The sequence below is a fragment of the Anguilla anguilla genome, chromosome 12 (assembly GCF_013347855.1).
Source record: "Anguilla anguilla isolate fAngAng1 chromosome 12, fAngAng1.pri, whole genome shotgun sequence".
Classification (NCBI taxonomy): domain Eukaryota; kingdom Metazoa; phylum Chordata; class Actinopteri; order Anguilliformes; family Anguillidae; genus Anguilla; species Anguilla anguilla.
In genome coordinates this window covers 26358449-26377596 of record NC_049212.1, presented here as the reverse complement: position 1 = coordinate 26377596, position 19148 = coordinate 26358449, and the positions used below count along the sequence as shown (strand labels likewise).

General features: G+C 41.4%; 1 protein-coding gene across 1 annotated transcript; it reads left to right on the top strand.

The window, feature by feature from the left end:
* Nucleotides 1–1371: 1371 nt before the first annotated feature.
* LOC118209645 (sodium- and chloride-dependent GABA transporter 2-like) lies at nt 1372–14532 on the top strand. Its single transcript, XM_035385185.1, has 14 exons — nt 1372–1589; nt 2194–2328; nt 3502–3642; nt 4294–4381; nt 4933–5065; nt 5756–5890; nt 6050–6153; nt 6453–6577; nt 8122–8234; nt 9257–9394; nt 9611–9713; nt 10639–10739; nt 12773–12943; nt 14303–14532. The coding sequence occupies exons 1-14, from the start codon at nt 1439–1441 to the stop codon at nt 14414–14416; spliced, it is 1752 nt and encodes a 583-aa protein (XP_035241076.1). The 5' UTR covers nt 1372–1438; the 3' UTR covers nt 14417–14532.
* Nucleotides 14533–19148: the final 4616 nt, after the last annotated feature.

The following is a 19148-nucleotide window of genomic DNA, read 5'->3' as shown; positions in this document are numbered from 1 at the left end:
GGCATTTAGCAGACGCTCTTATCCAGAACGACGTACACAACATTTACATAGCATTTTTTTTTTTTTTTTTTTTTTTTACATTGTATCCATTTATACAGCTGGATATATACTGGAGCAATGCAGGTTAAGTACCTTGCTCAAGGGCACAACGACAGTGTCCCACGGTGGAATCGAACCTGCGACCTTTAGGTTACAAGACCAACGCCTTACCCATTATACTACACTGCCGCACATATTATTTATTTAGTGTGGTTGCCTTAGGCAACAGTGCCACAGAACACTGTTGGTTGCCGCATGGAGAAAGAGAGAGAGAGCACCTACACAAACATGAAATAGAATAAACGACCCTCTTCACCCTTATCCCTCACGGGTTCCGGGCAAAAACAATAAACTAAAACAACAAGCTAAAATAACGAAGAAAATAAAACAGCGCGACCACTTTCACATGCGCTTCCCAGCCGGCTCCAGCTCCTCCAGCATCCCAGCTGAGGATTACGTCTTTGGTCTTTCCTTTTTACTTGAACCAACCTCGAAAATAAAACTAAATGAAAATCATAACTGCGCTCTCTGTGTTAGCTCCCGGTCTCGGACCTGAACCGTGGAGAGCAGCACACCTTTAAGCACGTGGCTGATTAGCCAACGTAGCCCAGGTGCGTGTTCTCTCTCCACCAGCCGGCGCGGCCGAGACCAATCTGCCTCTCCGGCGGACTGAATGCCACAATGCCCTTTAATTTTGTTAAAACATCTGCAACTGCAGGACTGGTAATCCGGTGAATGCAGTTCATCATTGCACTGTGCCTCTGAAAGTGTACTTCCAAAGGAAAAACAAGTCAAGTGAGTCATTACAGGCCTCTACCTATTATTTAGCCTATAGGCCAATGTTTAATTTATTGTTATTATAGAGGTGAAGCCCAAGCTTTGCTTGTGCGTGTGTAATTTCTGCTTATTTGTGATCCTCAAGAACAACTGAAGGATACCTTGTTTTGGACTTCAAATTAAAATAAATCACTCATATAAAAACAAGGTAACAACTGGGCCATTATAAAGAGAGTGATGTCTATTCTATTAAATAGAGTATATCCGCACACCTCGAAACGTTGTACCAATAAATCACTTTGGGAGCAGAAAAAACAGTGTGCGGATATACTCTCTCTTCTTACTATTTTTTTATCCTGCACCTGTTAGAATATTTCGTATGTGCGTGCATTCCCCCGGACTGCATCTGTATTCTTTAACATGGCCCTGTCACTCATTGGTAACTTGACCCAGCATCCCAGATACACTGCGCATATCTAAGGTGTCTGTCATTCAGTAGGTAAAACATCAGGTTCTGTTCCCAGCTTGCAGTGTCCAGACAAAGGAAAACGGTCAGAGAGTGAGGAACGGACAGCACCGGAGAGGGACACAGTGAGAGTGAAAGATCCCAGGGGAAGAACAGATGAAGAAGGAGAGGGAGACCGCTGAAAGGCCATTGGAGGAGAGGGGCCAGTGGGGGAGTAAGGTGGAGTTCCTCCTGGCGGTGGCGGGGAACGTAGTGGGGCTGGGAAATGTGTGGAGGTTCCCATACCTCTGCTACAAGAACGGCGGCGGTGAGTGAGTGAGAGTACGAGCGTGAGTTTAGTTTAGTTTATTAGGTTCTCCATTAGCTGTTACCATCACAACAGCTACTCTTCCTGGGGTCCCCGTGAGTACAATTGAATAAGTCTGTATCAATGTAATTGCATGAATATTTAAGAATGAGTGTGAGTATGAATGTAATTATGGATATGAGTGTGTGTATGAGTGCATGAGTGTATAAGTGTGAGTATGAGTATGAGTGTGAGTGAGTGTATGAGTGTAAGGTTTATGAGTCTAAGAGCAAGTAGGAGTGTGAGTGCTCCAGAGTGAGATCATGTATATGAATAAGTAGGAGAGAGTGTCAATGGTTTGTGAACAATAGGTTTGATTTACATGTTAATAGTACCTGTATGTTCTAAATTTTGCCTATTTATTTGTGGTGCTTCACTCATCCAGTATACTCAACAGTACACTCAATTGTAGGCAAGTGTGTTGATTTGGATGTAGCTATAGTCATGGATTATTAATTGCCCAGAAGTAAACATCTCTGGTCTTGTTCACGTACAGTAACATTTGTGAGGCTGGTGATTGAAGATTTATCTCATATATTTCCGTTGTGTGTGGGTGTGTCTGTAGGAGCGTTCCTTGTGCCGTATTTGCTGTTTGTGGTGACCTGTGGGATACCCCTGTTCCTGCTGGAGACTGCCATGGGACAGTACACCCAGGAGGGGGGCATCACCTGCTGGAGGAAGCTGTGCCCATTGGCTGAGGGTGAGAGGCCAGAAACCTTTGTCAGTGAATGGGTAAAACTAAATCACAATTTGGGGTGAAGTAGAGAAGACGGGCTCACTAGGCATGAGCATGTGATCTAAAATTAAACAGAGGGGAGACTTTGTGGCCCAGCCCTTAGAGCGGCTGCCTCTCAATCCATGTACAAATCTCCCCATGCAGCCAGGGGTTCAGTTCAATTGTTCATACATGCGAATCTCCAAACTCTATAGACATATAAAAAATGCAACAATATCAAAAGTGCACTGTTGCTGTTGGTGGGGAATGGTTAGTGTGGCTCTAGGCTGCGAGGGGCTCACCCTATTAAGGTCCTGTTCTGCTGTGTGGATCAGCCTTATGGTCAGGCCAGTTTCTGTTTCTGTGTGCCCAACGGCCTTGCAGGGCAGCTCATAATCGGATGTAATGTCAAATATATGAAATCTCCTGAGCCAAGGCATGGAGATGTGGACTGGGGTCAGTGAATACACTGGGATCCAATGGATAATTAGTAGTAGGGCTACAGTACTGCTGATTATCCAAGCAGTACTGTAACCCTATTCAAGCCAAAAAAACATTTGATCGGGAGCCCACAAACCAGTCGGTTCGAACCGATCGGTTCGGAATGGTATCTCATATCTTTTGAGTTGCAAGGTTCAGACCTAACGTTTTTCTTACAATTTGGTCTTCAAAAAAACAATCGGGAGGCCGCAACTCGTATTATGTACTTATGCCCTGTTTTATCTCTCACCTGTGATCCTGTGCATTCCCTGTGTTTTGTGTCTCCTGCCTGCTAATTGTAGTAGTTATTGGACCATTGATTTTTCACATTCTGCATGTCTGCTCATTTTCCATGATTGTCTGCGCATGTCTCTTTGTGTATTTCAGTTCCTGGTTTTCCTCAGTTTAGTGCTTGGTCTTTGTGTGTTCTTGCATGTTCTACTCTAGTCCCCCTTGTCTAGGTTTTGCTTCCCATGCTCCTCGTGTTTCCTTGTTTTTTTGTTTTACTGGTTTAATTCAGTAAAGACTTAACATATTCCTTACTTCTGCCTCCCTGAGTCATTTCTGCACCAGGGTCCTAATCCTTTCTGTGTGCCTGTGACACAATTTAGCTGTCCAAACCAATGATTGCCACTGTCAGCTGCTAATCATGTTTGTGTGTGCCTGTGTGTGTCTCAGGAATTGGCTATGCGGGCCAGCTGATCATGTTTTACAGCTGCATGTGTTATATCACCATCCTGGCCTGGGCTCTCTTCTACCTCTACTTCTCCTTCAGCTCACAGCTGCCCTGGGCCAGCTGCTCCAACACCTGGAACTCAGGTAAAATCTGAAATGCAGTGTACGTGGTATAACTCCACCTGCAGTCCATACAGGAGGACACAGGTACAGAGCCCGTCTCTAAGCTACACTGAGCTGACTGTAAGAACACCTGAAATACAGGTGACCTACAATCCATGGTGCATACAGGTACAAAGCTGTCTTGAAGTGATACTGGGTAGGATAAGTACAACCATTTCCTTTGGGTACCACAGTCCCACTTCTTCAGAGACAGGAAAAATTGTATGGTAAATTCAGATCAATTAAACATGAGGAACTATTGTGATGCCTGTGCATGCAGGTATGTGTGATATATGTGGGTATTTCAGGTTTAAACATTCACATGTGATCTTATGTCTGCTTCATGGAATGTATTGTGTAGAATGTATTATGTAGAATACACAATTATTTAAAATTAGTTTTGCAATGCTTTCAGAATGTAATCTTTACACTTGTAATATGTCAATATTAAATATATATTTTCACATGTATTAACGCTCCTAACGTTTTTATAATACAGAGTTTGTTAACAGCTGTCAATAACAGGTGAGTTTGGAGTGACAGTCATGTTTATTTAAAACGGTCTGTAGCTCAGCTGCAATATCCGGTGAGTCTGTTTAGATGATTTAACAAAGGCTACTCTCTGTGTTTCAGATCACTGTGTGGACATTTCCAACCGAAACCTCACCACAAACTGGACCCAACAGCCCAACAACTCATCTGCAGCCACTGAGTTTTGGGAGTAAGTCTGCTGACTGAGTTCTGTAGTAATTCACCTACTACAGACCTCGGGGTTAGGGAACTAGGAAACTCAGAGGTTGTGGGTTCAAATATTTACATAATCCACTTAGCTTGAATTACTTATGTAAATATCGAGCCGTGTAAATATATGGGAAACGTGTAAGTTGATCTGGACAAGAGTGTATGTTAACACATCAGGTGATGTGTAGGGACATGCCTACACATTAGCCTAGTTTATAAATGTATGCGGAGATGGAACACATTGGCCTAGTTTAACCTTTTTGCATTTATGCTAGTGAAATACTTTCTGAACCATAAGAAGATAAAATGTGTACACGGTAGGGCCAGGATGTAAGGGTTATGCAGAGCATTATGGCTCCTACATGGAAATAAATGTAAGTTAACTGGCAGAACATTTTTTGTGTAAATGAAGTTATTAATATTTATCTTTCTCCACTTACCTCCCTTTCCTCCTGTCATTTTTCTGTTCCCCCCCCAACCCCCGCCCCCCCCCCCCCCCCCCCCCCCCCCCCCCCCCCCTTCCCCACCCAGGAGACGTGTACTGTTGATCTCGGGGGGCATTGAGGAGGTGGGCAGTGTGAGGTGGGAGGTCCTTCTGTGCCTCATCACCATGTTGGTCATCTGCTACTTCTGCATCTGGAAGGGGGTGAAGTCTACAGGCAAGGTCTGTCCCAGAGTTACTGAGAGAGATAAGCACAGAATGTCCTTACCTGGGCTACCTCTACAAAGAGTGAGACTGACTGTGTAACAGACTGGAATACTCAACACAGAGTGGCGTGTGATCAGTCCAATAGGGACACTCTGACGTTCAAACATCTTCCTGTTGTCTTTTGAGTTTTCAATTTATGGATTGCACTGATATAATGTCTTCCATCACACAATCTCAACACCTTATCATGGAGGGGAGAACAATGGGTGAAACACTCAGCCAGAATTTGGTCAGGTTGTTGCCAGAATTGTCACATCAAATGTGTAGAGAGTATTAGACAGTTAGACTGAGTATTTTTTGGTCATTAGTCACAAAGGGTTTCAGGTTTTTTGATTATCCAGGAAATCATCTCTAGAAACAGATTAGAATGTCAAATCTTTATACTTTTTGGTGATAAATCAAGAATAAATTTGTCTTTATTCCAAACATAATGGAGCTTGCTGTATGTACTTACATGCCTTTTGGATACTCATACAAAATCTCTTCTTTCAACACCAAACAGAATGACCTCTCTGGTCATTTGTCTAAACATACTCTTTTTATGCTTTTGTCAAGAATGGGTTAAATAAGTGCCAAGGGATTCGAAATTAACCATGTTCACATGACTGTAAAAGCCACACGCTCTCTCTCTCCACCTCTCACCAGGTGGTTTATTTCACTGCTACTTTCCCATACCTGATGCTTTTGGTGTTGTTGATACGAGGGCTAACTCTACCTGGAGCTCTGCAGGGGGTGCTGTTCTATCTGTACCCTGACCCCTCCCACCTGACAGATCCACAGGTAAGAACTCCGTAACATCAGCATATGTTAGGCAGTGCCCCATCACCTTGTCATAGCTAAATTTCCCCCTTCCTTATTTCACTCCAAAGGGGAACATATAAATAAATGTTTTCAGCCATATCACCTCAAATGGGTTCACCGTTTGTGATGTCACTGCAGGTGTGGATGGAGGCAGGATCTCAGATAATCTTCTCCTACAGTCTTGGAGCGGGTACTCTGACTGTACTGGGTAGCTACAACACCTATAACAACAACTGCTACAAGTAAGGCCCTATCATACCCACAGTGCACTAGGGCAGAAATGCAGAGAAAAAAATGGCAGGTGCTTAAACATAAATATGCAACTCTTTGTCCAGTTCAGTACCAAGATTTATCTTTTCTTCAGTGCAATACTAAGATATCCACATTTAAACCTTCATCCAGTGCAATCCAGAGATACCCACATTCACAATGGAAAACAATTAGTAGCAAACACTTAATTTCTTTCACTTTGAAAGAAAATAAATGGAAAAACAAGGACAGGTCAGCAAATTCCTTTACCCTCCTGGTGGTGTTTCTGCAGGGACTGTTTGTGGCTGTGCCTGCTGAACAGCGGGACCAGTGTAGTGGCGGGATTCGCGGTCTTTTCTGTGCTGGGGTTCATGGCACATGAGCTGGGTGTCGCCATTGAGGAAGTGGCTGAATCAGGTACTGAAGCTCTTTGTACAGTATGCCAAGACAAATAATGAAGATGTGACATTAGGTGACAGGAGTGGCACCCGGTGTGGTCTTCTGCTATAACCCATCTGCTTCAAGGTTTGACGTGGTGTGCATTCAGAAATGCTCTTCTGCATACCTCAGTTGTAATGAGTGGTTATTTGAGTTACTGTTGCCTTTCTATCAGCTTGAACCAGTCTGGCCATTCTCCTCTGACCTCTGCCAGCAACAAGGCATTTTTGCCCAGAGAACTGCCTCTCACTGGATATTTTCTCTTTTTCTGACCATTCTCTGTAAACCCTAGAGATGGTTGTGTGTGAAAATCCCAGTAGATCAGCAGCTTCTGAAATACTCAAACCAGCCCGTCTGGCACCAACAACCATGCCTCGTTCAAAGTCACTTAAATCTCCTTTCTTCCCCATTCTGATGCTTGGTTTGAACTTCAGCAGATCTTCAGTCTTGATCATGTCTACATGCTTAAATGCATTGGGTTGCTGCCACGTGATTGGCTGATTAGATATTTGCATTAACGGGTGCAGTTTGCAGTTGAACAGGTGTACCTAATGAAGTGGCCGGTGATATATATATATATATATACACATTATAGGCCACCTGTAGTTTAAAAAAAAAAAAGCCTTAGGTAGAGAAGAATTCAGAATTCATGCAAATTTGTTGAATAACAAACCAAAATATAAACATTTTTTTTTCAATTTCTACCCTCAATAACACAAAAAGATGATTTTACTTAAAATTAATCTTAGACACGACTTTCCTTAAAATAGCCTCCTTTGGCGTTAATTACAATGAAATTATTGGATGTCTATCCAATCATTTTGCAGTGTGGGAGGTAGCAGGATGGGGGGGAAGTGGAGGGGTAATTAATTTAAGTGAAATCTTATCTACCTTAAGTTTTTCATAAAAACCCAGGTAGCCTAATAACTTCAGCCTATAATGCAAGTAAAATAGGGACTAAAGTTGCAAGAAATTTGGCAATCCAAAAAAGGGAGTAAGGCTTGGGTGTGTGGGGCCAAGTAAATTTTGTGGCAAGGACGTTATTACCTGTGAAAAATGGCAAAGAAGCTACAATCATGTACTCTTAATCTTACTGCTGTAATTGTGTCGACTTTTAGCCTTGGTGATATTAAGTCTATATAATGACAATCAAGCATTTGAGTTGAACTTGAAAGGGAGAGCAGTAACAATATGCAATCAAATGGTTGTGGATTAAATTCCCACCTGTGGTGCTGTCTTTCTACCCTTGCGGTACTTAACCTGAATTCTTGCAGTGAAATATGTCCAGCGGTATTAACAGATGATATGTAAAATGGCAATCTGTGTAAGATACTTTGGATAAGAGCGTCTGCTAAATGCAGAAAATGTGCAAATATAATAAAAGGGAGTCTGACCTGGGAGAGAAGAGGAGGAAGATTAAACACTATCATTTATTTTTCTCCCATTCATTCTCTGTCTCCTTCACTCTCCTCTTGTCTTTCCTTCCCAACACCTCCATGTTCTCCTCTGCTCCCTGCTCCCAGGACCTGGTCTGGCATTCATTGCGTACCCCCAAGCAGTAGCAATGATGCCCCTACCTCAGCTGTGGGCCGTGTGCTTCTTCATTATGATCATTCTGTTGGGCCTGGACACACAGGTAATCAGTCACCTGGCTTCGGCTCATCATTCCTGGCTGCTCTTTGAAACTGCCAGCACTACAACTACCTGCAGCCATTGCTTACTTCTAGACTCTTCCGGTTTGGTTCATGCTTAACCTGAAGTAAAGCTGTACCGAGCTAGCAAGGCATGATGCTGGGTTATTTTATTTTATTTTTATTTAACCAGGGTAGGTTCACTGAGCATGGATGCTCATTTGCAGGAACGCCCTACTTCACACTCATACACATTCACACCTGGGAGCTGCCCAGTACAACCACAATCCTCTATTGTTGGCCACAGAGCAGCTCTACTGGAGTGAGACAACATTGTTTTAGCCAATTAAATCAGGAGATGATTAGGTGGCAAGTTTTTGTGAGAGCCAGATCTGGGATTTTGGCCAGGACAGCAGGGAACCCCTACTCTTTGGGAATAGTGTCATGTGTCTTTAATGACCACAGTGAGTCAGGACCTCGGTTTACCGACTCATCCGAAAGACGGCATCTCCTACAGCACAGTGTCCCCATCACTGCACTGGGGCATTGGGGTTTATTTGACCACAGATTGCCCCCTGCTGGCCCACCAACACCATTTCCTGCATCAACTCAGTATTCCCTGGTGGTCTCCCATCCAAGTACTAACCAAGCCCACCCCTGCTTAGCTTCAGCCAGTCAGCAGGAGCAGAGTGCGTGGTATGGCTGCTGGATTGAAGATCACAGCAAGATTACTTGCCAAGCTAACTGGACAATATTTCATAGCTAATAAAGATGTATTTGTGGATAGTTTCTCATATGCAGGAAAACAGCAATTGAACATTATTGTGTGTCAATCATATTTCTCTCTTTCTTTTTCTTTTCCTCTGTCCTCCATCTCCTCTCTCTCTCTCTCTCTCTCTCTCTCTCTCTCTCTCTCTCTCTCTCTCTCTCTCTCTCTCTCTCTCTCTCTCTCTCTCTCTCTCTCTCTCTCTCTCTCTCTCTCTCTCTCTCTGGTGAACCTTGGGGTATCTGTCTGCCTATTGGTCAGTTTGTGATGATGGAGGTGGTGATGACGTCGATGACGGACCGGTTTCCTATGGTACTGCGTAGGGCTGGGCACAGAGAGATCTTCCTCCTGCTCTTCTGCCTCACCTGCTTCATTTTGCAGCTGGTGATGGTCACAGAGGTGAGAAGACAACTGGGGAGAGAAAGATCAATCATTTCAATATATGTTATCAGTTTAACCAGAGGATGCTCTTATCACAGGCCTACACAGATTTACAGAGATAACATACAACCTTAAATGTTGATAGAACTCATTCAGGTTTACTCACTCAGAGCACAAATCTGCCTCTTCCTATTTCACCATATCTACACTTTCATTTCCCCTACTGTCCACCAGGGGGGAGTGTATGTGTTCCAGCTCTTCGACTACTATGCCTGTAATGGGGCCTGTATGCTCTTCATGTGTGTGCTCAAAGTTCTGGCCATGGGCTGGCTGTTTGGTGAGTGCAGGATTTTTACTTGAAATGGAACCTGGTTGTATTTACACTGGTTGTATACAAAACAGCATACCTTCCAACAAACTGTGTCTTTCCAATACAACAATCTGTGGAAATAATAAGAAAAATGGCACCAAATGGGAATGGATTATGAACAAGAACCAAAACAGTGTATTCACAATGTACAGAATACATAATGAAAATGTTTTAGTGCAAAATTAGATTTGATAAATGTAGAAAATGTATTAAATTCTAAATTTGCACATTGAGGCAGAGGAAAGCATAGCCTTCATTAAAAAAATAAAGCCCATGGTTTCATTAAAAAAATAAAGCCCATGGATTCAGTTTTTTCTTACACTGTCAATCCAGCCAATAAGAAAAAAGACTGAAAGTCAGATGCACAACCACTGCCTTTTAACTGGAACTTTCCTTCACTGCCAAAGACAAGAGAAACTGTGTTAAAGGGAGCCTGAGCCACCACACCACATTAACTAAAAATACAGAGAATGGTAGAATGTCTCTAAATTGATCCAGGTTTTAAAGTTCCTTACCTTTCTTGTAAATTGCGTTTAACATAATAGAGCAACGACTGATTTGATTTTAAAGAAAGGTAGGTCCAATGAATTCAGACAAAACAATGCAAATTAATGATCATGAAAACAACACCCCTGTATACCAAGAACAACCAACACACCCTCAATAAAGGACACTTTAAACCTGAGTCAGCCATCCAATAATGCTTACAAAACCAAATCCACAGCCTTTTAAAAAGAGAATAGCAAAAAAAAGAATGCTATTTTGAAACTGGAATCAAATGAGAGATACTTAAATTAGCAATCTCTGCTTTTTGAATTTGATTTGTTCTGAGTGGAGGTTCGCTTACACACAAAACAATGCTCACCACCATTCCTGTGTGTCCCTCGAGCAGGGGCGGAGCGAATGGTCGATGCAATTGAGGACATGACCGGGGACCGTCCCTGCCTCATCTTTAAGCTCTGCTGGCTCTACTTCACACCACTGGTGACCCTGGTGAGTTTGACTCACCGCCATTGTGGATGAGCGGAGAGAGAGCATCTGTCTGACTCGCTTATTACAGTAAAACCTCATCATTGCACACCTGAAGCATGTTGGATTTTAGATTTAATAAAACTGCAAACTTCTTTCATTAATAGTTTTTCATTAATAGTTATTAATGAATGAGAATTCCAGCACTTGTAGGCTGTACAACAGGTGAAGCCCACTGTTGTATCAGTTTGTTAGATATTTGGCTCAGTTATATAATTTCATTATTCAATATTAGTCTAATGTGATGAGCATTCCCCGTAATTTGTGATATTGTTTGTGGTTGCTGAATGCCATAAATCACGTAGCATCTGCTTTACAGGGAAGGGAGTTTTATGGGGGGAAAAAAAGTATCACTGAGTAGCCTGCAACCAGCATTTAGTCTTATTATTCAAACATAATACCTACTTCATGACCTGCTGAATGAAAGTTAGGGGAATGCCAGAGAGATTTCAAAGGCATAGCCTACCTGTAAGAGTAAGAGTAAGAGTAATGTTTAAGTTAGTTAGTCACCAAGGAGATAGCTAAGTGCACGTGTGTGTTTTGAAGACTAATGTAGCTAGCTAGCTTCAGAAGGGCTAGGTTTTGTAACACATTTGTATCATGGTTTGATGTCACATTTTTAGAGTATTTGTGCGCAGTGCAGTATAAAAGTGGTTGCAATCTGTGCTTCTGAATCAGTCTAGTCCTCCATGTATCGGGAACTCCTGTTAGCAATAGACATTCTTTCATTCATCCTTTATTTATTTCTAGGAAATACATTGAGAGAAAGACCCTCATTTACAATGGCGCCGAATTAAAAGAGAACAACATCACAAACAAGCACTAACAGATGCATTTAAACTTAAAATCAAGTTCTGGAATTTGAAGTTTTAATTACAACAATGAGTCCATTATATCTGGCAAGGTGATGAATCATTGAAATATGTTAACAGTTTTAACTGTTGGATCAACCTGTATCAAAATGTACCAAATGAAAATTAAGAAATTTAATATATATATATATATATATATATATTGGAATAGCAATAATTTTTCATTTTAAAACTTATTTAAGCTATATATACATATATATATTTACTACATTTCCAAAAATATGTGACCAACTCAGCATCACCCCCATGTCTATTTGTTGACATCTCATTCCAAAACCAGGGGAATTAATATGCAGTTGAACCCCCTTTGCTGCTAGAACAGGCTCCTCTCTTCTGGTAAAGCTTTCCACTAAATTTTGGAACATGGCTGCAGAGATTCGCTTCCATTCAGCCACAAGAGCATTAGTGAGGCTGGGCACTGATGTTGGACGTAAGGCCCAGCTTGCAGTCAGCATTCCAATTAATCCAAAGGTGTTTGATGGGGTAGAGGTCAGGGCTCTGCAGGCCAATCAAGTTCTTCCCCACCAAACTCAGCAAACCATTTCTTTATGGACCTTGCTTTGTGCACAGGGTCATGCTGCAAAAGGAAAGAGCCTTCCCCAAACTGTGGGAAGCACTCCGTTCTCTAGAATGTCATTGTATTAACATTTTCCTTCACTGGAACTAAGGGGTCCAGTCCAAACCAGGAAAAACAGACCTAGACTATTATTCCTATTCCACTCAACTTCACAGTTTGCACTGTTCGGGCCAGTACGGTTGGCACTATGCATTCCGCCAAACCCAGATTTGTCTGTCAGACTGCCAGATAGTGAAGTGTGATTCATCACTCCAGAGTACGCATTTACACTGCACCAGAGTCCAATAGCGGTGCGCTTTACATCAATCCAGCCAACGCTTTTTTCCACATGGTGATCTTAGGCTTGTGCATGGCTGCTTGGCCATGGAAACCTATTTCATGAAGCTCTTGGTGAACAGTTTTTTTTTTGTTGACTGCATAATGTGACCAATTTTAGTAATCGAACCCTGCTTTAAAGACAGTTTCATGGTAATTCTACTTCTATGACACAAAAGCAGTCTGATGTGTGTTACATTTATTAACCTTACACTCTATCTCCTCTCCCATAGGGATCTTTCATCTTCTCCGTGGTGGACTACAAGCCCCTGACATTTAACCGCTGGTATGTGTACCCAGACTGGGCGTACATGTTGGGCTGGCTGCTGGCCCTCTCCTCTATTGTACTGATTCCAGGGTGGAGCCTGGTCAAGCTCTCCCTCAGCACTGGCACTCTTAGACAGGTGAGGCCCAGAACCCATGTCTCCGCAGCTGCTCTGGGAGCTAGCACTGTTCCCACAGTCCCACGCCCTTACCCAGGGTCTACAGTGTTTTATCTAATCACACCCACATACATACAAATACACTTCCACACATCAGTAGATATACAGTGAGTCCAATTCAAGGCAGATGGATGCAGATAGATCTCTCTGTCCTTGTAAAAATGTTATTTTTAAATTCCAAAATGAAAAATTGGGTTCATTCCAAAATTTTATTTTATACGTCCTCATCTCCTCGGTCCTCGCATGACCTGGAAATCAAAGAGCAATCTGTTAAATGCTCCTTGGAGGAGCAAGGAAGCTCATGGAGGAGACTTCAGTGAGGAAAACACAAGTGCAGCCTTTTCAGAAGTCTTTATTGGAACTTGACGTGTGGTGATCCAACTGTGGATCCACCTCTCCACATCTTCCACATCCGCATTCAGGCATTTCAAGCATGTTCCATTTGCGTAATACACGTTACCTCAACTCCTCCATCCTCGTAGCTCATCATTGCTTCGCTTTTTTTGCATTTCCCTTTGGTGGAGCTAAGGAGCAAGGAAAATACAAAAAAAAAGAGATGCAAGGAGTGAATATAAACAATAGGAAGGAACCCACAGAGTTTGCTTCCATTCTTAATCCTAGCCAGGTAGCAAACTAGTCTTATGTACTGGTCATGTGGGTGTTTGATAATTTTTTTCATTAAATAAATTACATTTGGGGTCATCTGGGTAGTGTAGAGGTATAAGCACTCGCCTACCAACGCAGAGACCGGGGTTCAATCCCCAGCAGCAGTACTTCCGGCTTGGTCAGACATTCCTACGAACACAATTGGCAGTGTTTGCAGGTGGGAAGCCGGTGAGGATATGAGTCCTGATTGTTGCATTAGCGATTCCTACTGGTTGGTCGGGGCACCTGTTAAGCCGGGAGGGGATCTGGGGGAGATAGCGTGAACCTCTGCACGCGTTACGCTCTCCCTGTGAAACTCCTCGCTGTCAGGTGAAAAGAAGCGGCTGGCAGCTCCACATGTACTGGAGGCTGGCATGTGGTAGTCTACATCCTCCCCAGACCGACAGAGGATAGCGCATCGACCAGGACCGTGATACACAAGGGGAATTGGTATAACGACTAAAATGGGAGAAAAAAAATGGCAAAAAAAAAATTATTAAATATTGTCTAATGTTACATTTTGTCTAAAAATATGAAACCATTCAGTATGACAAATATGCATTAATAAAGGAGGAAATCAGGAAGGGGAAATAGTTTTTCACAGGACTGTATATTGTATGAAACATTTGTCTCACAAAGATCCACCATTCCATTATTTTATTTTTCTGCTGACAGCGTTTGTCTCACCTGTGTCACCCTGATGATGACCTCCCCCTGACCCGGAAGCAGATGGCTGAGCGTGAGAATGTGATTTCTGCTACAGAGATGGAAGAGTTAGTGACAGCATAAGGTTATACTAATTCATATTTTTCTGACAAGGCATTGGGGATTTGTTGAGTATTTTAACAGGTCCCATCTTTAGTTGTTATACAATCAAAACTATGAAGTTTCAAGAAAACTAATTTTATTTCTCTGACTGGGCTGGGAAGTAATTCACACCAGAACTAGGTTATGGTCATGCAGTAGACTGGGCTGGTGAAATTGAAAATTATAGAAGAAATCAGAAATAATGTTTATTAATATGTTCATCATTATATTATATTAAATTCATTTTTTCTATACATATGTGTCTAGTTATTTTATGATTAATGTGTAATTTATATTTACACATGTTTTAATTACACTGTTCAGTTTAATTCAGTTCAATTTACTGTACTTGGCTTGTAATTCGTTTTAGAGGTTTTAGAAGTCCGTAATCTGTGACCCTCAGCCATCTCTGCCTTCCCTCTACGTCATATGACCCAATTGTTTACTTTATTGTATAAAAGAGAGTTGTGATCTTTTGTGTGAACACTCACACTTCCTGCTGATCTGCATTTACAATATAACAGTCTGGTGTTTCTCACAAATTCCAACCTTTTATGAGACCTTTTTATGATTCATTGATGGTTTTATGTCTTTCTGTCTAATGAGAGTTGATTAAACTCATGTTTATCTTACTAAGAGTTCTCTGAGTCTTACTCTGGATCAGTTTGCACCAGGGGGCAGAGTGTGGAACAGGTTGGGTGGGCTCAAAACACACACATATAGGACATTTGTGTTAGGAGAGTGAGGTTTCATCAATACCAGTGTGGGTGGAGTTGCAACATGCTGCCCATCATTGGAGAAAGGTCTATCTGCAGCACTGCTGGCTCCCTACAGAACACGCCCACCACACTAATGCTATGGACACACAGAGGAACACATTGGTCGAAGACCCCCCACCACCACCACCAAAGCCTAGCAATATGGTAGCTTCAAATCAGTGAGTCACTGAAAGAATATGATAGCATCTCTCTCTCTCTCTCTCTCTCTCTCTCTCTCTCTCTCCCTCTCTCTCTCTCTCTCTCTCTCTCTCTCTCGTATAAGTGAATTTCCCTGTTTCTAGCTTTTCCCCAAACTAGCTGGTACATGAGCTAGCAAGGCTGCAATGCAGTAAGTTGGGGTTGGCAAGCTAACTAAAGCTGTCTTACTGACTACACCTCAGCCAGCTAGCTAGACAGTGGAACAGCTGTACTGTGTGCTAACTTTTGCCGAACAATACAAACATTTGGTGTTGTGACAGTGCATGTCCTTTTTCCATGAGTGAACACTGCGTCACGTGTGTATATAGTCATGTGCAGCTGCAGTGTGAACGTCACTCGCATAGACCAGTTTTACTTTTTTGAAGACAGTAAAGACATTAAAAATTAACATAAAGCATGAATTTGTTTTATTCAAAATGTCATGCTTCTTGTGTTAGAACTGAGATCATTACAGCTATCCAACCTACAGTGTGTGTGGTCTTTTCACAATTTTGCGATGCAAAAATTATTTTATTACTCGTTTACTGGCAACTGAGGAGAACTGGCTATGCCTGATGGTACTGAGCATTATTTGAATATAACTCGCTTATATTTATTTAATAAAATCAGCTCTGCTGATGTACTTTTTTAAATTTAATGTTTAAATTGCAGTTACAACCAGTAGGCCTATTGGCGGTGTGGCAATAACGACACCTGTGTAGACTTACGCAGCATATGTCTCTGGTTAAATCGAACACTGCCACAACCATACTTAATTCTTTATTTTTTCACATGGCTAAATAAACTAAAGCCACTTTGAAGTCATGGACATCCATCTGGACCAAGCGGCATATGGCAGCATGCCCTATACAGCACTGAGAGTTGGGCACTTTTCAGGTTTGCCTACAGAAATAACCACAATGACCACAGACTCTCAGCCCTTAACATTCATTTCTGTACCTTCTGACCTCATGTCAACAGACAAAATTCACCGCACAATAAAGCCCCAAACTTAGGGGACTGTGTTTTTTCCTTCTTCCTTTTTTCCACAAACAATACGTCGCCCCTCTGGACATTTAGCTACACCAGCCAAGAAAAACATCACATGCATACAAATGGACATATGCTCGCTTGCCTATGATACATTCAACTTAAAAGACTTGGATCGCATCCCACCGAAGCCTCAGGCAAACCTACACTTATTACGCAACCTAATTGGCTAACTAATAATTGGCTGTTACTTTAAAACTAATTTGCAACTGCCTAAGCCTCGTGGGAACTCATTTATATTCCTGAAATCCATTCAATTTCACGTGTGAACTCCACATAGTATCATTTGTCTTCCAGTGAGCAAAACACGAAATACATATGGTATCTAATGAAGGGATGGAAATCAATGTTGACAGATGTTTTGACATAAAAGGACTAGGTTAGTTCTGTTGACCACTAATTCACTCATGTTTTACCCTGACATAGACTGCCTATGTCCTAGCTGACTACAAAACTCACATTTCAGCTAAATCTAGCGAATTTGCAATCAACTAAGTCTTTTACTGAACATATACACTTTATTATGTTGTACCATCTAGATGTTTGGTTAACCAGCTTGATCTGGTTGCAAAAGCATATAGCCAGGCCATATGGAATTAAAACCTGAGCTGAATTGCAGTTGAATTGAACTAACCTAATCCTTTATGTCAAAATATCAACCTATATTATATTTACACCCCTTTAGATGCCTGGATTTCATCTATATTCAGGCTTATGCTTACTGGTCTACCTTCTTTAAAAGCACGTACAATAATTTTAAAAAATGACGGCGTTAAAGAACAACTAATTGCAATGTTAAAACTAATTAAGCATCAAAAAATACATGCTAATTCCACCAGTGCCATCTGTTTTATATATCATTCAATAAGCAAATTCACCTTGGTCATGGGTAATACACTTTCTTAGTACAATAGTCTGTGATCATGTCAAACTTAACCTATATGACCATTCTGCAATAAACATATTGTTTAAACTATTCAATTAAATAATTTGTGGTAATTTATTTGGTAAAATGGTAAGATGAAAAAACGCAGGGCCAAGTTACTTATATATAATTTAAGAAACACTGGGTAGCAGCATTGTTTGGAAATACGGCATTTTTTATTTGTGTGAGCCACTATTGTTTCTTGTAACTTAGCCTAATTTTGATATCAGCACTTTTTGTGGCAGGCCTAGATTGTGAAAGTTTTAATGACTTATAGACAGTGCTTTGTATGTGTGAGTAACTTAGTATTTTTGTACGTTGAAAACGTATTTTTCTTCATATAGGTACTGTGGGAGATAAAATCCCTTGATTTCCAGGTTCTTTCTGAGGAGTCGTGAATTCCAACTTTGTGAAACCCAGAGGAAGCCGTTCCAAAATTCAACAGAATCTATTATGGATCCACAATAAACAATCTGAGCGGAATCCTAGACATGGATTCCCCCAACTGCCGAAGTGCTGTAAACCCGTCCCCCCAAATTTCACTGTTTTATATATTCAGGGATAAGGGCATGTTCTTTTGCCGTACTGACCGAAAGTGGATGTGCAGATGGCTAGTTACTTATGACCTAGTTTAAGAGTCAGCTATCGTGCATCGTAAGGCCACTGTTTTAGAGACAGCAACTGATAATTGTGCCGTGTTTATATAACAATCTGTCATATGCACAACAATCTTTGGGTGCGCTGACACTCTCCACATTCCACAACGCTTGCTTTGCATAACAAAAAATCTCTTAGAAAAACAGATGATTGGATCAATAACTAAATATATTTAAATAGAATTAGGTGTTTAAATCAATACACATTCCTTAGCACATACTATATTTGGATTTTTGATATCCGAAAGAAGTGTTGTGATATGTCTTCAGGTGTCAGTAAGTTAGCACACAATTTGCATTTTATTTTGGCTCTTGACTAGCTCACACCCCTCCATTTCCATATCTAGAATGTTATTGTATGCTGTAGCTTTAAGATTTCCCTTCACTGCAACTAAAGGCTTGAGCCCAAACCATGAAAAACAGCCCCAAACCATTATTACTCTACCACCTAATTTTACAGTTGGCTCTATTCAGGCAGGTAGCGTTTTGGCATTCGCCAAACTCTGATTCTTCTTCAGACTGCCAGATAGTGAAACGTGATTCATCACTCCGGGGAACGCATTTCCACTGCTCAAAAGTTCAATGATGGGGTGCTTTGCACCACTGTAGCTGACACTTGGCATTGTGCATGGTGATCTTAGGCTTAAATGCAACTGCTTAGCCATGGAAACCCATTTCATGAAGGTTCTTACAAACAGTTCTTGAGCTGACGTTGCTTCCAGAGGCAGACTGGAACTCAGTAGAGAGTGTTGCAAATGAGGATAGATAGTTCTGTATGAAAGGGCTTTGTGGGGTTAACACCACTGCACTAAATGTATGCGGGGGGTAGTGATGGGTGGATGGAGGAAAGAGTGTTTACAGTGGGCTCCAGAATTATTGGCACCTTAATAAAAATGAAAAAAAGGCTGCATATAATAAATGACAGATAATAATCTATGTGTTATATTCAAACATATGGGAAAACTATGTACTTTTATTTCAATACATTTACTCTCATGCTTCAATGTTTTTTTATTAAGTAATCTAAATTTTTCTGAAAACCATAGTTATTGGCACCCCTAACAATTGTAATTAAAATCAAACAAAATGAAATTGGCAAACAGAAATGCTTAAGTGAAATCAACATC